Source organism: Desmodus rotundus, chromosome 5 (assembly GCF_022682495.2).
Source record: "Desmodus rotundus isolate HL8 chromosome 5, HLdesRot8A.1, whole genome shotgun sequence".
NCBI classification, from domain to species: Eukaryota; Metazoa; Chordata; class Mammalia; order Chiroptera; family Phyllostomidae; genus Desmodus; species Desmodus rotundus.
Window position 1 is genome coordinate 99761228 of NC_071391.1, and position 22692 is coordinate 99783919.

At 47.1% G+C, this 22692-nt stretch overlaps 1 protein-coding gene across 9 annotated transcripts in view; it reads right to left on the bottom strand.

The window, feature by feature from the left end:
• Positions 1-16024: 16024 nt before the first annotated feature.
• The window catches only part of KANSL3 (KAT8 regulatory NSL complex subunit 3), a 41369-nt gene continuing 34701 nt past the window's right edge, over positions 16025-22692 (bottom strand). For 3 of the 9 annotated variants that reach the window (XM_071221513.1, XM_071221511.1, XM_071221514.1), the window contains one exon: positions 16025-18663. In XM_071221513.1, coding sequence (XP_071077614.1) covers positions 18643-18663 — 21 coding nt within the window. In that variant the 3' untranslated portion in view covers positions 16025-18642. The other 6 variants (XM_071221512.1, XM_045204730.3, XM_024571804.4 and 3 more) reach the window with 3 other exon arrangements.

Sequence of the window (22692 nt, forward strand, 5' to 3'; positions counted from 1 at the left end):
GCCCTGAGCTATGCATGGTGTGATCTTCCTGAGGGCTGGTGAGGCAGGGACATGTTTGTGGGTGGGGCTGCCGGTGGGACAGCCTGGGGAACCAAGGAGAGGTGTCTCCCAGGACCACTCAGTGAGTGGGACCCGAAGCAAAACAGACTCCTGCTCCCACTTAAGCAGGCTGTGACGTTTGTCCCATGCCTTTGACCTGCCTTCCTATTGGATCCTCAGGACAACTGCTTGTTACTTCCTCTCTGTACCTAGGGCCTGAGGCTCAGAGAGGGCATTGACTTTCCCAGGTTATCCCAGCAGGTAAGTGGTAGAGCAGAGGGGTGACTCCAGCACGAATGTAAGCCACAGGCCTCAGGCAGAGTGACGTACCCTGCAGCTGTTAGTCTTTCTGGGGGCTGAGGATCCAGCAGGTCTGCCCTGGGGGTGGTGCAGACTCACAAGGCCTTGCTGCTGGATCTTCCCTGAGCCCTCACCCATCCACCCCCACTTGCCTGCCACCCACAGGTGGGCCAGGAGGTCCCCACTGGAGGCACCTGTGGGGAGAGGGGAGCAAAGAGGCCAGGAGCTTGGCTTGGACATCCACACTGTTTCAGATGTGCTTGCTCCAGGGGCTTGCTCATACCCCACAGCCCATGGCCCTCCTTCCTGCGGTCTCTGTGGGGCAGTAGGGCCCCTGTCCCAGTGGGAAGGAGGGAGAGAGGGCCCCTTTCAATGCTGCCCGTCCTCAGGAGCCGCCTGCAAACTGCACATGTGTTCCTGGGTGGGCAGGGCCACTGTTGGGCAGTCGGGCACCAGGGTGGCAGGCATCTGACTTCTGGCCTCAGGTTTCTCAGAGGGTGGCCTTTGATAGCATCACTGGAACTCACCCTGCCCTCTAGGGTGCTTGCAACTTCAGGCCATGGGAGAGGCAATTAGCGTGACCACCCCTTAGTTAACAGGTGAGCAGGCTGAGGCCAGGAACACGATACCATCACTGGGTATGACAACCCAGACCTGGGTGTACTCACAATGTCTGGCACCAGGGGGTAGGCTGCTAGGGCTAAAGGCCACCCTGTCCAGCCTTCAACTCAAAGAACTGGAATGGGCACAGGTGAGGCAGCTGCCCTCCAAGCTGGGGCCAGTGATGGGGAAGTTGGAAGGCAATGGTCACTGCTGTTTGGAACCAGACCAGGCTCTGCAGCGGGGCGGGGTGGGGGGGTAATTCTCCATACCCCTCCTCCTGGGAGCTGCCCAGTGCCGGTCCAAGTAGCTGTGAATAGCTGTGTGGCCTCCAGCCCTGCGCTCCAGCGCCTGCACGCACCCACGTTCTGCCCACCGCTCCAAGCCTCTGAGTCTCAGTGGTTGACAAAGAAGGGTGCTGGGTCAAATCCCCTGGGTTGGAAGTGTGTGAGTCCCCTTCATCTGCAAAATGCAGCAGCCTCCCCTGGCTAGGTGTACCTGGTGGCAGGACTTAGGCAAAGGCCACTCAGAGCTATGGTGGTGGTGCCCTCTGGAGTCCGCTCTTGGGACTACCCGTCAGTTCAGGGCAACTGCTTCCTGAGCTGGTCCCTGGGCATAGCGCTGTGTCCCTTGCTTGGGTGTCAGCAAACACCCAGGACTTACTGTGGACATGCTTCCTTGAAAACCTCTGTGTGCTGTGCCCTGCAGCTCTGCGGTGCTGGCAGCACAATTTTCTCCTAACGGTTCCTGGGAAGGGACAGTCCCCATTTACAAATGGGAAAACAACTCTGAGATCTGGAACTTCAGGCACCAAACTGGGCTGAGCTGAGAGTGAGGGGGAACAGGGCTGACAGGGGACTGAGGCTGCACGAATAGAGCCTTCCAGGTCTCAGAGTGAGCTGGGAGTGGAGAAGGGTTCTGGTCTTGGCTTAACAAGAGCCCTGAGCTTTTGGGTGGGACTAGATGCTGGGGTCGGGGGTAGGGAGCCCACTCATAGCGACACAGGCAGTGTGTGTGGGCTCCGGTGAGGAGGGTCATGAACTCCTCAAGCAGGTGGGAACCAGAGGTTGGAGGTTTGAGGTGGGGGTGAAGGGGATCTAAAGATCTGAATTAGAGAGGAGCCAGGCTGCACTGGGCAGTGGCCTGGGTTTGGGGGAAGCACCAGTTCGACTTAAGTTTAGTGGCACGATTTGCAGTGAGACTGGCAGTGAGCGATGAGGCGTTCTCCTTGCCACGTTGGGTGTGAAATTGTGGGGAGACAGCCGGATTTATGTGAGTGGAAGCTGTGCTGGGAGAGTCCAGAAAGCAAGAGAGGGACTGGGCACTGAGGTGGTACAGAAGTGACAATAGTGGGCCACGGGGTTGAAGGGGGTTGAGGGGCTGTGAGGAGAGGGAGTGAGGGACCCAGGCAGAGGGTGCGTGGGGGTGGGTGGGAGAGAATGCCAATGGAGGAGAGGAGGTCAAGGACCAAGGGGTCAGGATGTGGGACACCTTGAGATCGGCACAAATAAGACAGTCGTCTGCAGGAACTGGGGAAGGAGGAACTCGAAGGTCCATGGTTGACAGCGGCGATGGCAGAGGCAGGGGTCTAGTCTCAGGGCAAGACCTTCAGAGTGGAAGCCACAGGCTCTGGATGCAGGGAGTGGCTGCCAGCCCCTGGAGGGGCTGTGGGGGAGGGGTCTTGGGGGGCACTGCTGAGGAAGGGGTCACTGGGACCCTCACAGGTTAAGTGAGAGATTTCTACAGCTCGCGAAGGATTTAGGCTCAAGACAGGAGTCTGCAGACAGGGGCCTGAAGATGTGTTTGGTTTGACCCATATGATTTTTAAAAATGCTTTTGTAACATTGCCAGCACTTAAAAATCTAAAGATCTTGCATAAAAATTTGGATACCAGGCTTCTCTTTAAAAACCAGAATTTCTGGCCTTGTGGGAACCACTGCTCCGAGCTGAGTGGTGGCTGCTACCCCTTGGCCAGGGTGTACCTGACAGTCCGTTAGTCCTCCCAGCCCTACTTGTCCCCAATCCTGAGGGACCCAGCCCCCAAGTCCTGAGCTGCTCAGGCATTAGGGCTCAGCCTTGATCTTTGATGGGCCAAGGCCGGTTCCCTAAGCAAATGACTCCAAGGATGTCACTGCTAGAAAACTCAATGGGCTTCCAGACAGAAAGGCAGGGCAGACTTGGGTAATTGCCAGCTCGCCCATGCAGTGTCCCCTGGTTTACCGGCCAGCAGGGACAGGAGGTGGTGGGCCGGACAGTGCATGGAGTGGGGGTTCCCATCCTGCCTGACTCCTGCAGTATCCCAGAAGCTTCTGCCCCTCCCTGGGCCTTACGTCCGCAAGTCTGTGAAATGAATGCAGTCACTTCCAGGTTCTGTGCTGTGACCCAGAATGAGGCGCAGATAGGGTCTAGTGTCTGGAAAGGGGTGGGTGACCTGCCCCCTGAACACACCCCTGGTCTCCAGAGGATACTCCCAGCTCCCCTGGGCACCTGGCCACTCCTGCAAAGCCAACATCACCTGCCTACAGCAAGTGGCAGCCACCACCCACAGGGAGGGAAGGGGCTCCTGGGTAGGGTCTTAGAAGGGTGAGTGCCTCCCACTTCCACTCCTCCCCAGTGGCTCCTGACTGCCTCCGGTTCTCAAGATTCCTCCCACCTGCCCACCGTGTCACTGGAGGGAGCTGCAGGCTGCAGAGGAAAGATCAAGGAGCTAGAAGCCAGAGCACAGGCCTCAAGCCCAGCTCCCCCATGGGTTTAGGCCCAGGGGTGTCCAACCTTTTGGCATCTCTGGGCCACACTGGAAGAAGAGTTTTCTTGAGCCACACATTAAACACACAAACACTAATGAAAACTGATGAGCGAAAAAAAGGTTTTAAGTAAATTTATGATTTTGTGTTGAGCCACATTCAGCCATCCTGAGCCGCATGTGGCCCTCGAGCGGCAGGGTGGACACTCCAGTAGGGGGAGTTTGCAGGCCACTCAGGCAGAGACACTGTGCAGATCACAGATGCAGGGGGAGCAGACAACCAGGTGCCCCTCTCTGGGCACTGATCCTGAGCTGGAGCTGGATCCTGATGGCTCGTCTTTCCCAACCCTGCGGTTAGTGGTGCCGTGCTGGTAGCTTGAACTGGGCCAAAGCAAGAGCACTCACACCCCCAGAGAATCAGCAAATGTTGCAAATAAGACCCCCAGCCTGCCCTGCCTCTGCCAGCACACCACGCCACTGGCATCCGCTCCCCTCCCACTGCTTCCCTCCCAGGCCTCAGTCCAGGATACACTTTCAGGAGAATCTGATCTCCTGTCCTGTCTTACTTGTGTTCCCAAGGCACCAGCCTGTACCTCAGAAGTGTGTCCACTAAGTGGACCACATGGTGACATCAGGCAAAGCGCTTCCCTGGTCTCCGTGTATCTGGCTGTGACATGGAAGTAATTTGCATCTCAAGAGCTATGGGCATTGGTGAGGGTGCTTGGCAAACTGGAATCCTGGGCAAATGTACATGATCAGCTCTGTCTGCAGTCCTGCATGGCCAGCCTGCCCCCTGCCCTTCCCCGCAGGGCTTCTGAAATTCCAGTGTGTGTGACGCCTGCTGCTGCTCTGTCTGGCTCTGACTCAGACTAACCCTGACCTTTGGGTCCTGTGTTAGGGTCAAGAATGGCAAGTCAGCTTCACCCAGGTACCAGCTCTGACTGATCATGTTTTCTGCAGCTCACGCCAAGTCAGTGTGAAAGTGGTGCAATTGATCGACAAGGTCTGCTAAGGCCCTGGGCAGGGAGCATACTCACCTGCCAGGGTTGCCGCCCCCGGCTCTGTATATCATGATGACTAGCTGGTGACCCCCTGATGGTCCTGGGCTCCCTGCCACATCTCAGCTGCAGGTCCTGTGCAGAGCTGCCCTGTTTCCCTCCCACCGAGGAAGGGCTGTGGGGAGCAGGACCTGGGCAGGCAGTCCAATCCTAGAAGCTTGGGTGGGACATCACTTACCCATGAGTTGAATGCCTTGGGTAGTGGTCAGGGAGGGAACTTCTTGGGAGAAATCCAGGTAGGCTGCCCTCCTCCCAACCACCACCACCACCAAAAAAGGCCTTTCCTCATGGGCTGTGTGGACAGGGATAAACTGTGACCACCACCGAGAGTAGAGTGGGAGTGGAACAACTGCAGTGTCACTTGTAGAGTGACTGCAATGCTTTAGAGTCGGGGCCTGTGGCCTTGGGCATGGGGGAAATCCATAGAGGATAAATTAAAAGAATCATCCCAAGTTCCCCTCTGTTTGGGCTAACAGGATTCCAGCTGGGTCCACAGCATCATCCCAGGATTAGTACGGAACATGAATGGTGTAAGTCACAAGTCACTCTTAAGAATTCTGTTCCCGGAGAAAGGCGGAGGGGAACCAAGATGGCGGCGTAGGTAGACACACCGCGCCTCCTCGCACAACCAGAACTGACAGAATCGAACAGCAAGGGGGACCAACACCAAGGAAATAGAAAATAAACATTCATCCAGACTGGTAGTAGGGGCGGAGACGGGCACCCGGGTGGAGAGGACTCCCGTGGCTGTGACGGGACTGAGACTGGCGGAGTGTGGGACAAATGGCGCAGGCAGTCCGAGCACCAGCAGACCCTGCGGCCCCACATTTGCACAGATAAACCCAGAGGGCCGGACTCGGAGTGGCGGAGAGTGGGGCAGGCAGAGTGGCGGGTAGCACCCTGCGGCACCACATTCGCCCACAGATAAACCTGACGAACAGTGGGCAGCGAAGCAGACAGTGCAACCCAGGGCTCCAACTCGGGGAAATAAAGCCTCAAACCTCTGATTGAAAGCGCCCGTGGGGGTTGGGGCGGCAGCAGGAGAGACTCCCAGCCTCACAGGAGAGGTCATTGGAGAGACCCACAGGGGCCTAGAGTGTGCACAGGCCCACTTACTCGGGAACCAGCACCAGAGGGGCCCAGTTTGATTGTGGGTATCGGAGTGAAAGATTGAAATCCGGAAGAGAGTGAGGCGGGCGCCATTGCTCCCACCCGGCCCCTCCCCCACGTACAGTGTCACAGCGCAGCCACCAGCATTACCCCGCCCCGGTGAACACCTAAGGCTCCGCCCCTTAAAGTAACAGACGCTCCAAGACAAACAAACAAACAAAAAATGGCCCAAATGACAGAACACTTCAAAGCTCCAGAAAAAATACAACTAAGCAACGAAGAGATAGCCAACCTATCGGATGCACAGTTCAAAGCAGTGGTTATCAATATGCTCACAGAATTGGTTGAATCTGTTTGAAAAGTAGATGAAAAAATGAAGCCTATGCTAAGAGAAACAAAGGAAAATGTACAGGGAACCAATAGTGATGAGAAGGAAACTGGGACTCAAATCAATGGTGTGGACCAGAAGGAAGAAACAAACATCCAACCAGAAAAGAATGAAGAAACAAGAATTCAAAAAAATGAGGAGAGGCTTAGGAACCTCCAGGACATCTTTAAATGTTCCAACATCCGAATTATAGGGGTGCCAGAAGGAGAAGAGGAAGAACAAAAAATTGAAAACTTATTTGAACAAATAATGGAGAACTTCCCCGATCTGGCAAAGGAAATAGACTTCCGGGAAGTCCAGGAAGCTCAGAGAGTCCCAAAGAAGCTGGACCCAAAGAGGAACACAACAAGGCACATCATAATTACATTACCCAAGATTACTGTATCCAGCAAAGCTATCATTTAGAATGGAAGGGAAGATAAAGTACTTCTCAGATAAGGTCAAGTTAAAGAAGTTCATCATCACCAAGCCCTTATTATATGAAATGTTAAAGGGAGTTACCTAAGAAAAAGAAGATCAAAAATAGGAACAGTAAAAATGACAGCAAACTCACAGTTATTAACGGCCACACATAAAACAAAAACGAGAGCAAACTAGGCAAACAACTAGAACATGAGGGTTGTCAATAAGGGAGTGGGAGGGGGAGAGGGGGGTAAAGGTACAGAGAATAAGTAGCATAGATGATAGGTGGAAAATAGACAGGGGGAGGGTAAAAATAGTGTAGGAAATGTAGAAGCCAGAGAACTTATGGGTATGACCCATGGACATGAACTATGGGGGGGAATGTGGGAGGGAGAGGGGTGGGCAGGATGGAGTGGAGTGGGGGGGGAATGGGACAACTGTAATAGCATAATTAATAAATATATTTTTTAAAAAAGATAGAAAGGCAAAAAAAAAAAAAAAAAAAAAAGAAAGAATTCTGTTCCCTACTTCCCTGGCCTTCTGGCCTGGCTGCTGGGAGCTGCAACCAGCTTTGGCCACTGAGTCTGGTAGGGACTAAATTGTCATCCCTCCCCCAATTCATATGTTAAGCCCTAACTTCCCAGTGTGACTGTATTTGGAATTAGGGTCTTTGGGGAGGTGATTAAAGTTAAATGAGATCATAAGGGTGGACCCCTAATCCCATGACTGGTGTCCTTCCTTATAAGGGACATCCTTTGCCCTAAGGGGACAAGAGGGCCATGAGAGCAGCCTTCCAAGTAACTTGCAAACTGGTTCTCAACAAATGAGGCTGTGGAATGGCATCCCAGTCTAACTTTAACAGAGTCCAGCCTCCCTGCCAAGTGCCCACCACTGCAACCCAGCCCCCAGACTGCCGCCCTCTGCCACGTCTCCTGATTCCCTGGAGGGGCTACTGGCTGTGGGATTCCAAGTGTAAATAAAGTCCTCAACCAATATCAGTTTCTGCCTGGCTTGGTATGAACTTGCATCTGTCTTGTTGTAGACTCCTAGACGTGCTCCTCTTCATACGCAGGTGCCCAAGCCTTGGTCATGATGATTAAATGCTACTTTTGAGAGTTGACTTTTGTGTGGTTGCCATAGACAGCTCACGGCCATCTCCAGAAAGATCCAGCACAACCTGTTTTCCTGCCGGAGCCAGGCACTATCTAACTGGACTCGTGGACCTGAATCAGGGTCATGGCTATGCTCCAGGGAGGCCCTGCATGTCCTGGGGCACCCCAAATCTTCCTTGGAGTCTGAAGCAATCCCAGAATCCTCCCCATAAATTCCTCTTTGAGTATAAGCCAGCCAGATACAATGTCTGCTACTTGCCACTTGAACACCATCAGCCATCCAGGTATAGGTGTCCTTCATGGTGAATGTCCAGGGGCCCCAGCCATAGTCCCAGGCAGCAGAGTCGCGTCAGTGATGCTGGGCTGAGCCTTGCTGCCCTGCCAAGTCAGCAATGACTGGGAGGCCTCACTGGGCTGCCTAGCAGGTCAACCTAACAGCCCTCCATAGCCGGTGCAAGGATTTTGCCTAGGAATAGTTCTGAGTGCAAGGAGCTCACAGTGCCCTGAGCTTCCATCTCACTGGTAGGTGAAGGACTCTGTCCCAACAGGAAGTCAGGCCTCTAATTTGTAATAAGGGCAGGAAGGCTGGCTGGGTAGTGAATCTGAATCACTCCAACATTTTCAGGAAATACAGTTTTGAGTTCAGCTACATTCAAGAACTGGGACCAAGAAGGAGGCCTGCCTAGTCTTCTCTAGGTCTATCCCAGAAGCTTCTAGGATACTGCAGGAGTCAGGCAGGATGGGAACCCCCACTCCATGCACTGTCCAGCCCACCACCTCCTGTCCCTGCTGGCCGGTAAACCAGGGGACACTACATGGGCGAGCTAGGAAAAACCTAGCCATGATTTGTATGCACACAATGCCTGGAGTTCACAGGGCAGTCCTTGCAGGCTTCTTCACCCCACTTGGGGCCTTGTCAAGTTTATGCTTGTACAGGAAGCAAGGGGAAGTCAAATCAGACACAGTGGAACCTGGATTCTAAGTGAGAGGAAGGGAGAGGGGAGAAAAATAGAGAAGAGATCTGTCCTCCCTAGGAAAGCAGGTTCCACTGACCTGCAGGAGGAATGAGGGGAGGTGATCATCGCAACCCCAGAGAGCGCTGTAGGGAGTCTTGCCGCTGATGGCTACCCAGCACTCATCTGGGCCCCTTCACTTTGGTCCTCTCTTACATTATGAACCATCTTCCCAAGGTACGAGCTAGAAAAAGATCATATTCACAAGCTCCCTCACTGTCCCGAGCAGGGATGTGACCTAGGTGCCATGACACATAGATTGGAAAGGGAGCCATGGGAGGAGGTGACCAAATGGATTTGGTTTATAGAGGTCTTGTTGCTATTGGTGAAAGACAATGGAAAACCTAGTTTGTCACTCTTTTCTGTTTGTGCATTGTGGGATCAAATCAATTTAAGAATTACTACCCACTGGGAAGAGAACAAACAGCTCATGTTATGAAATGTTCAAAACCGAGTTTCATTTTTCTTCACATATGGCTGAAATTTTGTTAGAATCAAAGCTGTAAGACCTGTTTGTATGTTTACGTGTCTAAGTATATAGTATGTTCTTGCCTTCAGATGGTATTATTAGGTTAGATTACAGAGCTCTTAAAGGACCTCTATCCTGAGATTATTTATTTTAGAGATAAGAATTTATATAAATTGAATATTCCTAAAATCATTGCAAATTAAGGAAATTGAACCTCTAATTTTTTCAATGTGGAAAAAAGGAATTTTTATACAAACTAACCCAAATGTTTTAGGAATTCAATATCCCATAATGTATATCCTTTGCAAATGAGGTGAATTTAACAGTTTTGACAACAGCTATGTCTTCTCTGAGTTACCAGCATTAAGTACAGTACAGCTTACATTTTGTTCGGTTTGGGTATGCTCTTTCTAGACTTCTACAGGGTTACTAATCAGATAAGCTAGCATCACTTCTATTTAACGTTTAAGATTATGAAAAATTGATGTTTAACAACTGAATCATTATTCTGACAAATTTAAACAGTAATCATACTTCATATGATTTTTTTTGTTCTGAGTATGGTTTTTTGTTCTTAGTGTGGCAACCATTGCCTTAATCCACTCTGAGGTTCACATACCATCGGCTTCTCAGTGTCTTCCCACAAGAGCTTCAGCCTGCTTTACATTTTCTTTCATCTCACTGCCCCAGCCCCAACCATTAGTATTACCTAAAATTTTAGTTCTAGATGGGGATATATTTTGTGTCTTTTATTTTAAACAATAAACTTTAGAAAGGTATTTAATCACCCTCACTTCCTGTATTTCTTGCTACTTGGTCTGGATTCATTTCTAAGTACTTCTAAATACTTTTGGGTCTTGGGTGTGAGGCTTTTGAAGCTTTGCATGCCCAAGAACATTTTTATCACACCTTCACATTTAAACTCTTTGCTTTTCTCCTTCAATACATAAAAACCATTAATGAACAACTTCTTGAACCCAAGATTCATTTTGAGATGTCTCATGTCCATCTGATGCTGCTTCAAGCTCTGCGGTGGATGTGCATTTTCTCCAGGGGCTCCTTTAAGATTTTGTCTTTGACTGTGTGCCCAGATGTGGGCTTTCCTTATTGCTCCCTTTCGGCAGTCCATGCAAACCCTTTCAAACTGAAACCTATTTTCTCTTAATTCCTAGAAATTTTCTTCTTTTAAAATAATCTCAGTTTTATTTTATTTTTCTCTCCAAGACTGACTGACCAGTGTGGCTCAGTTGGTTGGGCATCATCCTGCAAAGCAAAAGGCTGCTGGTTCAATTCCCAGCCAGGGCACATGCCTGGGTTGCGGGTTCTGTCCCAGACAGGGCACATGCAATAGGTAGCTGATAGATGTTTCTTTGCCTTTCTCCCTCCCTTCCTCTCTCTAAAAATAAATAAATAAAAGACTCTTAATTCTGTTGTACCATTTCCACTTCCAGTTTCCGTATTTCTTGGTTTTTCTTGATGCCTTCTGGTAGAGTCTCTACTTACAACCTTCCAACTTACTAATTCTTTAGCCATATCTCTTCTACTTTTATACCATCATTATCTTGTTTTAATTTTATTTTTTCAGTAACTAATATTTCTATCTGGTTCTTTTTTAGTTTTCTTATTGTTGTTTTATCTAATTTCTAACATTAACTCCTTCCATATATTCACCATATATGGATATGTATGGACTTCTTGGTCCATCTCTTCCAATGATTCTGCTTCAGAAGGTATATGTTGTTCAGTGTTTGCCTTTTTATGACGTGATTGTTTCTTTAAATGTCTAGTTATTTGGGGGTTGGTGTCAAAGAAGGACAGTGGGGAACCAAAACTTTCATCCCAATGAATGGGAATGAGGCCTCCAAACCCTATTCCCACTGTACCATTGGAGACCATATGATTAGCCTGGACACCCACCCCTACCTGGAGGTAACAAGGCACCCCCAACCCCAGAGGGGGTGTTGGCAGCAAAGATCTAGTAGAAAGTCAGAACATTCACACTGCTCAGGAGTAACAAGGGCAAGTAACTCCTACTAAGGCAGAAGACTTAAATAAGATCTATAGTTTCATAGGAGACATCCAAGATGTCCAGGTTTCAATCAAAACTACTCAAAGAACACGCCAAGAACAGCATAATCTGCCCTGGTTGGGTGACTTGGTTGGTTGGAGAGTTGTCCCATGCACCAAGGGGTTGTGGGTATGATCCCCAGTCACGGCATGTACAGGAGGCAACTGATCAATGTTTCTCTTTCACATCAATGTTCCTCTCCAACCCACTTCCTCTCTCTCTAAAACATAAAAAATCAATAAACATATCCTCAGGTGAGGATTTAAACCCCCCCCCCATCAAAATCTGAGCTTGGATGACAAAAAACAATCAACAGATCGTCAACACTGTCAGAGATATTAGAATCGTCTAATGAGGATTTTAAAGCAGTTGTCCTAAGAATGTTTCAATGAGCAATTACAAACACACTTGAGACAAATGAAGGTGTTACAAGATATAAAGAACAGACTGCTGGCCAAGATGGAGGCGTAGGCAGATACACTTTGCCTCCTTGAACAACCAAAAGGACAACCACAAATTTAAAAACAACCAGAGCTGCCAGAAAATCGAAGTGTATGGAAGTCTGACTACCAAGGAGTTAAATAAGAAACATTCATCCCAACCAGTAGGAGGGGTGGAGACGGGACAGCCAGGGCAGAGAGGATACTTGGCAAGGTGGTGGCTGGCAGTTCCCCATTTGCATGTGGATAAACCGGGATGGACAACTGGGGAGTGAGACAAACCATGCAACCCGTGTTTCCAGCATGGGGAAAGAAAGCCTCAAAAATCTCTGGTTGTAAAAACCTGTGGGGGTTGTAGCGGTGGGAGAAACTCCCAACCTCACAGGAGAGTTTCTTGGAGAGAGCCAGAGGGTCCTAGAACGTACACAGATCAACCCACCCAGGAATCAGCACCAGAAGGGCCCAATTTGCTTGTGGGTAGCGGGGGAAATGACTGAAAGCCAGACAAAAGTCCCACAAGTGGCAAGTGGGCTTCCCCCACATACAGCGCCACAACCCAGTGATGTGGGTTGCCCTGCTCTGGTGAATACCTAAGGCTCCACCCCTTACAACATAATAGGTGTGCTGAGGCAAACAATATGGCCCAAGTGAAAGAACAGATCAAAACTTCAGAAAAACAACTAAGTGACAAAGAGACAGCCAATCTAGCAGATGCAGAGTTCAAAACACTGGTAATCAGGATGCTCACAGAAATGGTTGAGTATGGTCACAAAATAGAGAAAAACGTGAAGGTTATGAAATGAGAAATAAAGAAATATACAGAGAACCAACAGTGAAGGGAAGGAAACCAGAACTCAAATCAACAATTTGGAACAAAAGGAAGGTAAATAAACATTTGACTAGAACAGAATGAAGACATGAAAGTTTAAAAAAATGAAGAGAGGCTCAGGAACCTCTGGGACAACTTTAAACTTTCCAACATCAGAATCATAGGGGTGCCAGGAGAAGAGGAAGAGCAAGACACTGGAAACTTATTGAACAAATAATGAACGAAAACTTCCCCAATCTGGCAAAGGAAATAAGACTTCCAGGAAATCCAGGAAGTTCAGAGAGTCCCAAAGAAGCTGGATCAAGGAGGAACACACCAACGCACATCATAACTAAATTACCCAATATTAAAGATAAGGAGAGAATCTTAAAGCAGCAAGAGAAAAGGAGAGAGTTACCTACAAAGGAGTTCCCATTAGACTATGAGCTGATTTCTCAAAAGAGACCTTACAGGCAAGAAGGGGCTGGAAAGAAGTATTCCAAGTCATGAAAGGGAAGGGGCTACATCCAAGACTGCGCTATCCAGCAAAGCTATTGTTTAGAATAGAAGGGCTGATAAAGTGCTTCCCAGAGAAGGTCAAATTAAAGGAGTTCATCATCCCTAAGCCGTTATTAAATGAAATGTTAAAGGGACCTATTTAAGAAAAAGAAGAACATCAAAACTATGAACCGTTGCCCTGGCTGGTGTGGCTCAGTGGACTGAGCGTCAGCCTGAGAACCAAAAGGTCAATGGTTCGATTTCCTGTCAGGGCACATGCCTGGGTTCCCAGCCAGGTTCCCAGGAGGGGGCACATGAGAGGCAACTACACACTGATGCTTCTCTCTCTCTCTTTCCCTTCCCCTCTCTCTAAAAATAAATAAATAAAACCTTAAAAAAAAACCCAACTATGAACAGTAAAATGACAACAAAGTCACAAGTATCAACAGAACCTAAAAAAACCAAAAACAAAAACAAACTAAGCAAACAACTAGAATAGGAATAGAATCACAGAAATGGAAATCACATGGAGGGTTGTCAGCGGGGAGGGAGTGGGAGAGGGGGGAGAATGGGGGAAAAAGTATAGGGAATAAGAAGCATAAATGGTAGGTACAAAATAGACAGGGGATGGTTAAGAATAGTATGGGAAATGGGGAAGCCAAAGAACTTCTATGTACAACCTATGGTCATGAACTAAGTGGTGTGGGGATGAGGGTGGGTACAGGGCAGAGGGGAATAAAGGGGGAAAAATGGGACAACTGCAATAGCATAATCAATAAAACATATTAAAAAGAGAATAAAACCATGGGTAAACACAATAGAGTTTCCTTCTCTTGAGCTTTCAAATTAGCATTTGAAACCAAACTGATAAATACTAATGTGTTCCTGAACACATAGACAACTATATCAGAAACGGAGGAAGGTAAAGGCATATAAAGAGAGGTTTGGCTTCTACACTTCACACTAGTACACACTGGTACCAGCAGACTATGGTGTTTTGTGTATTCATAATGCAACATCTACAGCAACCAGTCAAAGCTATCCATACAAAGGCACACTTAAAAATACTCCAGATTAATCAAAATGGCATCCTAAAAAAAACCAAGCAACCCACTGAAGGCAGGAAAAAGAAGCACAAACACAAACAGAAAAGAAAACCTACAATGGCTGACTTAACCCTAATGTATCTGCAGGGTGGGGCAAAAGTAGGTTGTTCAGTTGTTCGTATGGAAAAGTAATACAGTAATTAAATAATAATGCAAGAACAAAGTGTTTTGTGGACTCACAACTGTAAACCTATCTTTGCTCCACCCTCTGTAATTGCATTGAGTGGAGACAGTCTAAACACACCAATTAAATGACAGAGATTGACATCAGAATGTCAGACTAAGTAAATTTCGCGGCCAAGAAAATTAGCAGGTAAAGAGACATTACATAATGGCAATCCACCAAAAAGACACAGGGATTCTAAATGTCTATGCACCAGATGACAGAACTGCAAAATATGTGACACAAAAGTTGACAAAACTAAAAGGAAACACAGACAACCCCACAATTACTGTCAGAAATTTCTACACCTCTCTAAGAAGTTGACGGAAAAGAATCAGCAAGAAAAATCAACTGTAAGCGGGCTGAGGCAATCAGGGTCACTGGGTGCAAAATCTGAACTGGAAGACAGAGATCCGCCATCCGCAGAGGGTGCTGAAGCTGGAAAGTCCTGTAACAGGACCAAAGCTGGTTCCTAGTCAGTTGAGGTCATGAGGCAAGTAGCAGAAACCGTCAGGTCCCACCCGTGAGAGCACCTATTGGAAGAGGATTCCCTTTACAAACTACCGTATTTTGTCGTGTATAACGTGTTCCTGTGAATACTGTGCACCCACATCTTGGCCCCAAACTTTCAGGAAAAATATCTTTTAATTTTTTAATCAATTATTTATAATTAGTTACTTTTTTTGTATTACAAAGGAATTTTAGCATTTATTTCTGAACATATTATGGTACAAAAAATTTCACGTAACAAATAATCACAAAACGTAAGGACAGATACAAGGTATTTCAGGTGCTACCTATATATAATGCACATCCTTATTTTTCCCTCAAAAATATGGGTAAAGTCCCCATTATACATGGCAAAATACAGGAATTTGGGTGGTTTCTGCTTCCATTGTAGAAACCATTCACCCAAATCCTCAAAAAGAGAGCTAATAAGGTACCAAAGATTTTTCTGCATTATAATTTCCCAAGGCCCTGGATACTCCTGAAGTTTAAAGGCAGCTATCATCTGAACCATCTAATTCTCATCTCTCATTCATCTGACTCCCCCCAAGCCAGTGGGAGTAGAGTTGGAAGGGAGAGAAAGAGCAGGTCAAGTCTGCACTACAGATGGTGCTAAATGAGCCCGCTTGTACAGGACACTCAAGCAGTCTATCACAGCTATGGCTTCTACCCACAGAAGGTTCCAGTATGAAGGACAGGGGCCTGGAATTTAAGGATAGGAGGGAAGATCCTCTTGAATAGTTCACAAATAATCTAGAGCTTGGAATTCATTCACTCACCTCTTTATTTATCAGAGGGGGTGGAGATACAGGATATGTAATGGGATTTCAATTTCTCAGGACCCCCCCACTTACTGACTCAGGTGAGTCCCACCATGGCAGCAGGAATCACGGTAGCCCAGTGGGACACAAACTGAAAAGGGTCACATGAAGGCCAACCCACCATTTTCTCACCTCCTGGGTTAATCTCCACTTCTGGTCTCCCACCTCAGAACCTCAGCAAGTGCAGAGTAAAACAACAGACGCTGGCATCAGGCTGCCTGGGTTCTAATCCTGTTTCTGCCACTTTCTATGGTGTGATAACCCTCTACCTCAGTCCCTTCACCTGTGAAAAGGGAATTATAGTACCTACTTCATGGCACCAGCATCAAAGATGAACACAGGAATTATCACAGTATCTCAGCTTTTATTTTTGAGCCACTTCACTGGGTGGTTACCAGAATAAACACGAGAAGTCAGCTGAAAATAAGTTGGCGTGATGCAAATTTGCTTTTATTTCTCAATTGTTTTTGTTAACGTAAAAACACAACCGTCACAGCAGCTCAGTCTGTAACCCATCCAGCCCAGGACTATTCTTGTGATGGGGCCAAGAACGGACAGGTCTTCCTCCATCTTCTCAAAGCATGAGGACATCTCCCAGAAGGCATCAACATGTATCTGTTGTCCAATAATTTAACTAAAGCTTTGTTTATCCTTCAACATTTTGGCCAGCAGTATCCCGTTCTAAGGTTACAGACTCCAGGTATGCTATGGGATAGACAGAGGAAAGCTTCCTTCTACATTCCAAACAGTGTGGTTGGAGGAGACATGTGAAACCGGGCAACATGATTCTATGGACTTCAACGACTTCCACCTTTAGTCTGTCCCTCTGAGGTGAGGCATCCATGTTCTCACGACTCTCCTTCTCCAGTGTGGCATTCTTCAGGGTGTACAACTCAAGCTTCAGGAAGTCATCCATGGGAAGTACACTAGGATTTACACGAAAGCAGGAAGATGCGTTAGTTGTTCCTCTGGCTCCAGCACACACCGAGCCAGCATCTTTCAGGAGCAGTCCTGCCAACGCTGTCTAGGCTGCACTCCTGAGTTAGGAATGGCTGTTTAGGGCCCTCTGCCTGTCCCAAATGATTCCTAAAAGCTTCACAGTCTCACAGTCCTCCCTTCCTCGGGTCCTGTTGTTATTATTCTGCCTGTAAAGTTATTGATCCCCTGACCCACTGATGCCTCTTTCAGATTTCCTATCTTCTTCAAACTTACTGCCTCCTGAATTTCAGGAAGCAGTTTACCCACCAGCTAATGCAAGAACACACTGTAGGGAAGTGGGGAGTATAAGGGGACTAAATGGTAATAGAAAAAAAGTACAATAAAGATTAAATAAAATAATAAAATATAAATCTGAAAAAAAAAGAATACAGCATAATTCTGTGTGAATCATCACCACTGAAACCAGCTCTGAAGCAGTCAGGGAGGGGAAAGGTATGTGTAAGATGCCCTCTCCACTCTTACCATACACATCCCCAGATCTGTCTTGTCTGAGACTCCTGCACACTGGGCATCCCTCCTAGCTGCCACTCAAGACCAGAAGGTGAGGCTCCTGAATGCAGGTGGCCTGGTTTGGATATACACTGAACATGGGTCAGGACCCTGGACCACAGTTCCAGCCATGGCATGCTATGGACCCTCCTGGCCTAGAGATACTGAACTGGGTCCACTGGGTTGCCTGACTTATCACCACAGTTGGAAACATTCTAGAGTATGGAAGGGAAGGGAGGCTGCTGTGGATGACGGGTTCTACTCCAAATCTAAAACTACCTTTGCACACAAGTATTGTGAGGAGGGAAAGAGGGACTCCAAGCTCCAGTGTCAGTGATTACTTCTTCAGGAACCTCCACCTCCCAGACTCAGGATGGCGCCAAGAGCCATGTGCAGTAGTGTCGGTGCCAATGATTTTCCCACTTGTAAGCAAGCAGACAAGTCGCATAGGATAGAAGCAGAAACAATGAAGCATGACCTTCGTCATCTTGATGCTTAAGTTTCCTGGAATGGCCAGATGTTAACTTAGCTGGTTTTCCCTGTTTCACCTCCAAGAACTGGAGGGGGAGATTTTAGTGGTGAGGGTTGCACCCCCCTGACCTTGCAAATTCTTCTCATCTCCAGTGGAAGAGCAGTTCCTTAGGTTCTAGCTGCAAAGCCTCAAACCCAAACCATTTTCACTGCAGGACTTACTGATACACCCTTGAAGCTACTTCATTTGTTGTTCCATTGCTCTTCTTCAACCTTCCTGGATCAGCAGGCTTTCTGCCAACCATGACGGAAAAAAAAGCGGGGGAGTCCAGCACTCATCTCCTAGCAACTGCTGCTCTTCACATGTACAGTGGCCAAAGGGACTGAGAGATGACAGCCCAATTAGTTCTCTTTTCTCTCTCATGGATTTGAAAGTAGGAATTCTCAGTCTCAGCAGGCTACTCTGATGTGGTTCCTAAGAGGAAGCTGCATGTGGAGCACTCTCTCATGCTACTTGATGAAGGCAGCAGCAATGTCCCAAACAAGCCCTTTCAATACTGACCAGACGACTGGTAGGCCAGGATGATCTTGGTCCTCAGAAAAGGGCTCTCAGTCTGAACCCCAGCAGCCCTGGATCATGTGGATGTTTCCTCCAAACTTGGCACAGGGGCACCACACACTTCCAAAAGGAGCTCCTTTATGAAATGCAATGAGTGGTCCAACACTGCTACCTGGGGAAGTCACAGCTAGTGCTAGTAACCCATTAACAGCCAAATCTTCTGAGGAGCCTGGGAATTCTGGGAACCAGACCTGTAGATGCTGGAGGATGATGCTCCCCTTGCTGGTACCATATCACTTAGCCTAACGGTTTCACAAGACCAGAGGCCCAACCCCGAAGACATTTGGCGGGGAGACAAAAATGAGTGTCTTAAAGATGTCTTCAGACAAGTGGACAGCTCAGCAGGACAGCATATGTACCCTGGGCTCACTGCAGCAGCCATCGCCAATCTGGTAAAGGAAGACCATCGCATGGTATCTTCAGGGAGCTGGAGGCAGGCGCTATGGCAGGAGAGGTAGCGAACAAGGGTCAGAACTTTGCCAGGTTAACACATCCAGATCCTCTGGCCCCTCCTCCCACTCCTGAGATTTATACTAAAGTAATTCTCAATAGGGAAAAAGCTGGGTGTGCAAGGATGTGTGTTCCAGCAGCCAAGTGCAACATGGATGCTGCACTCAGAGACCCACCTCTACCATTTTCTAGGGCCAGTGGCTTCTGAGCTTCCTTTTCCTCATCTGTAAGATGACAGCATCTGTTTAACTACAAAGGTGAGCTCCTATTATACATGAGGAAAGGGAGAAAATGCAGGAGAAGGAACCAGGTGAATGTTAAGGCTCACATTGTTGAAGGGAGGTTTTCCATACTTGTGCGACATTGTCATTCTTTAGGTCTATCCATTTTTTAGGGGTTATGGAGGGTGCCCTGAATTGTTGAGCCCTGCAGCTCAGGAAGAAGGAAGCGAAGTTGAGAGAGCTGGCGTTTTTTCATCAAGGTTCCCCCACGTCTCTAGATTTCACCTTTGGAAAACTCCTGAGGTCTGTGAGAATGCAGTAAAGAGGGGAGGATGGAGGGCCCAGGAGAGGAGGAATGAAGAGGGTCTGACAATCAAAACTCAAAAGGGGCTCCTCCCATGTGCTTGCCCCGCCCAAAGGCAGGCTGTGCACTGTGCATAGGTGCTTACTCTGTCCTGGTTAGGATTACACCTGACAAAGAGCCTACTCCCCAGGGGCTGCTATAGGTGACCAAAGACAAGGATCCGTTCTCAGGACCCTGACACAGGCAAACCAGTCTCTGCCCCCACTTCCTCCTCAGCTTCTCTGCTGTAAAGAGGACATAATAGTTCAGCTCCAGAAAGGAAACACACAGCAAATATCCATCAATGCCAGAAAGAAAACAGGTTAATTAATTACTTGCACAGACCTCAAGAGATGTCTAGTCGGTATTCACAACTGTTTTTATTTTTAAATTCATTCTGTCCAAAATATTGCAATATGTAACCCAAAAATAGGAAGGGATTATCTTTTAAAACTTTTAAATACCATGGTCACATATAAAAAGGTTAATAATTCCTTAATATCAACAATTATCCAGTCAGTGTTCAAATTTCCAAATGTCTTATAAATGTCATAAACAGGAGGTTTGTTTCTCAACCTTTAAAAATTCATCTCCCAAAGCCTGCGGAGGTTCTGAGACAGCCCCTACTAATCCCACCACCACAAAAATTGCCAACTCACACAACTAGGTGAGAAAACCAAAGCCCAGAGAGGCTGGGTGATTTGCCTGAAATGACACAGCTGGCTGAAGACAGAGGGCCTGACCATAGCCCAGTGCTTTCCATGGCATCACGCTGTCTGGCAGTCTGAACACCATAAGGTAAACTGTTAAAAGGTTTCAAATTAGCAAGTCTTAATCTAATAATACCTCCTCTGTCTGTAAGAAAAGAATCACCACTAGAATCCTCCTAGTAATTACACACCTATTTTACTGGGATAAAAACGAAGCTCTCAAGTTAATTCCCTCAGGTAGAAGTCAGATGTTATCTTTATTTTATGCTTCCATTGAGCTAGGAAGAAGGATTCTCGATGTCCTCTAGTCTCTTCTCAGCATTAACCAGCTTGCCCAGGCGTCAGCAGGCTCAAAGGTCCACTGAACAGAGAGCAGGGTGCCACGTGGTGGGGACCTGGTTCTAGTCGGGCATCAATGTGCATCAGCGAGGTTACAACAGCCCGAACACAGGCCCCTACGGCTTGCAGGTCATTTCCATCAAACTGTCAAGGAACTGGTCATTTCTGTGCTACATAAATATTTCAGAATATGAGGAAAACACAAAATACTTCCCATCTCATTCTATAAGGATAGAATTACCCCCTTTATACAATTGGACAAGGAAAGCACACATACACACACACACAAGTAGGGGTGACTGAATGAAAACCACAGGCCAATCTCACTCATTAACACAGAAGCCAAAATCCTAAGTGAAATAAAAGCAAATCAGAAGAGTGCTTTTCCTCTGAAACACTTGACTATGTGCACAGTAATCTAGAGTATGAGAGCAGCGATGGCAAATGAAGGAAGGATGAATGGACTTGACAGGTAGATCCTCCTTTCACTTAGCACATAAAAATCAATTCCAAGTAGCCTGAAAAGCTAAAGGCAAATAAACAAACAAACAAACAAAAGCACTTTAAGAAAGCACAGTTTCAATACGGGATGAAGGGAAAATTCTACAGATGGGTGGTGGTGATGGCTGCGTAACAACATGAGTATGCTTTATTCCACTGAATTGTAAGCCTAAAAGGGTAAAAACGGTAAATTGTACGTATGTATATTTTACCACAATTTTAAAAATAAAATATAAAAAAAAAGCAAAATGATTATACTCTTGAAGTAGGAAGGGCATACAGAAAAAGATTCGATGATTTCACTGTATAAAAAATTTTAATGTCTGTATGAAAAAGATACAGAAACAAAAGTTAAAAGACATACACTTAATACTTCAATGGAAAGAAAAAAAAACAACTGACTGGAATAAAGTATATGTGACTTGACTATATAAAGCTGGTATAAAATAAACAGGTGCAGAACATAACAGGCAATTCATAAAAGGCATACAACATCATAAATAATCAGGAAAATGCACATTGAAACAATTTCATTTTCACCCATCAAATCAATAAAATTAAAAATACTGATTTGCACAATTGGCAATGGTGTAGACAAACAGATATTCTCGTCACTGTGGCTTGAACAGCAAATCAGCAAAACATTTTGAAGGACAATTAGTCAGCAGCTTCCAGGTGGCAGATGCATATACCCTCTACCTACTGGTCTCCAGCCTGTAGGAATCTCCCAGAGGTACACAAAAACCATGACAAGGATGTGCACTGTACCATTATTTGTGGTATCAGAAAACAACACCTAACCTAACTCACTACCCATCAGGAGGTGGGGAAAACCCGCTTTCTTACACTGTGCCTTGTCCGGTAGTCACCAACAAGACATAGGTAGGTCTCTCTGTGACCAACAGAGAAACATGCCACAACATATTTTCTAAACAAAGGCTAGTTACAAAACTCCGTATTTTGTGATCCCATTTTTGTCAAAAAATAAGAAAAATCTAGAAGGATGCATTGTCAAGCCACTATCAGTGCTTATCATCTCTGGGAGTGGTCTCATGGGAAATTTGTACTAGATTACATTATTTCTGTAATATCTATATTATTGAAAATAAGCACAATCACTTTTGTAATTGAAAAAAATAATCAACAGAATAAAAAAATGAGAACACCTCCACCTCTCCTCAAAATGGCAAGGGGAGTGGCTACGACCCCCGTGAGTGCCAGGAAACAACCTCTGTGCAGAGGAACTTCTGGCCCAGTCAGGAACTGTCTCCTGCCAATCATGTCCAGCCCCACATTCCCAGGTAGAGTTGGCGGTGGCAACGCCAGCACCAGGGCTGGCCTTGCGCCACAGTGGCCAGCACAGCACCTTTCCTGAATGGAAGGCCTTGGCTGAAACAGTGGGTACTGAAGGAAAGCACACTCCATACTGGACACAACAACTGTTTTCCGTAATCTCTGATCTTTGCGTGGCTCTCAGATCACCATTTAAGATTAGAAACATTTCACTTCAAAAGATCATAAAGGGAATCAGATCAGCTGAGAGGAACTGAAGGTGACTCCTGAGGAAGAGCTATCAAAAACCTAGTTGTGCCCCCAAAAGATGGCAGTGAGTGCCAAGATGTGGAAGGGCTCAATGCTGGAGAGCCTCTGCCAGGACCTCTGCATGGTGACACTGGAAAGCGGGGAGAAAAGGGATGGAGAGGGAAAGTAAACAAACACATCAAACACCAGTCACTGTGACACACAGGAACACTTTACGTAGCTAATCCTCACAACAGCCCAGGGCATGTGACAGAAAGGAAGCTCAAAGAGGTCCATGACTTGCTAACAGTTCCAAAACTACAAACCCCAAGTCTGGATTTGAATCTGTTATGCCTACAAACCCAGTGCACCAAAACCTCCCAA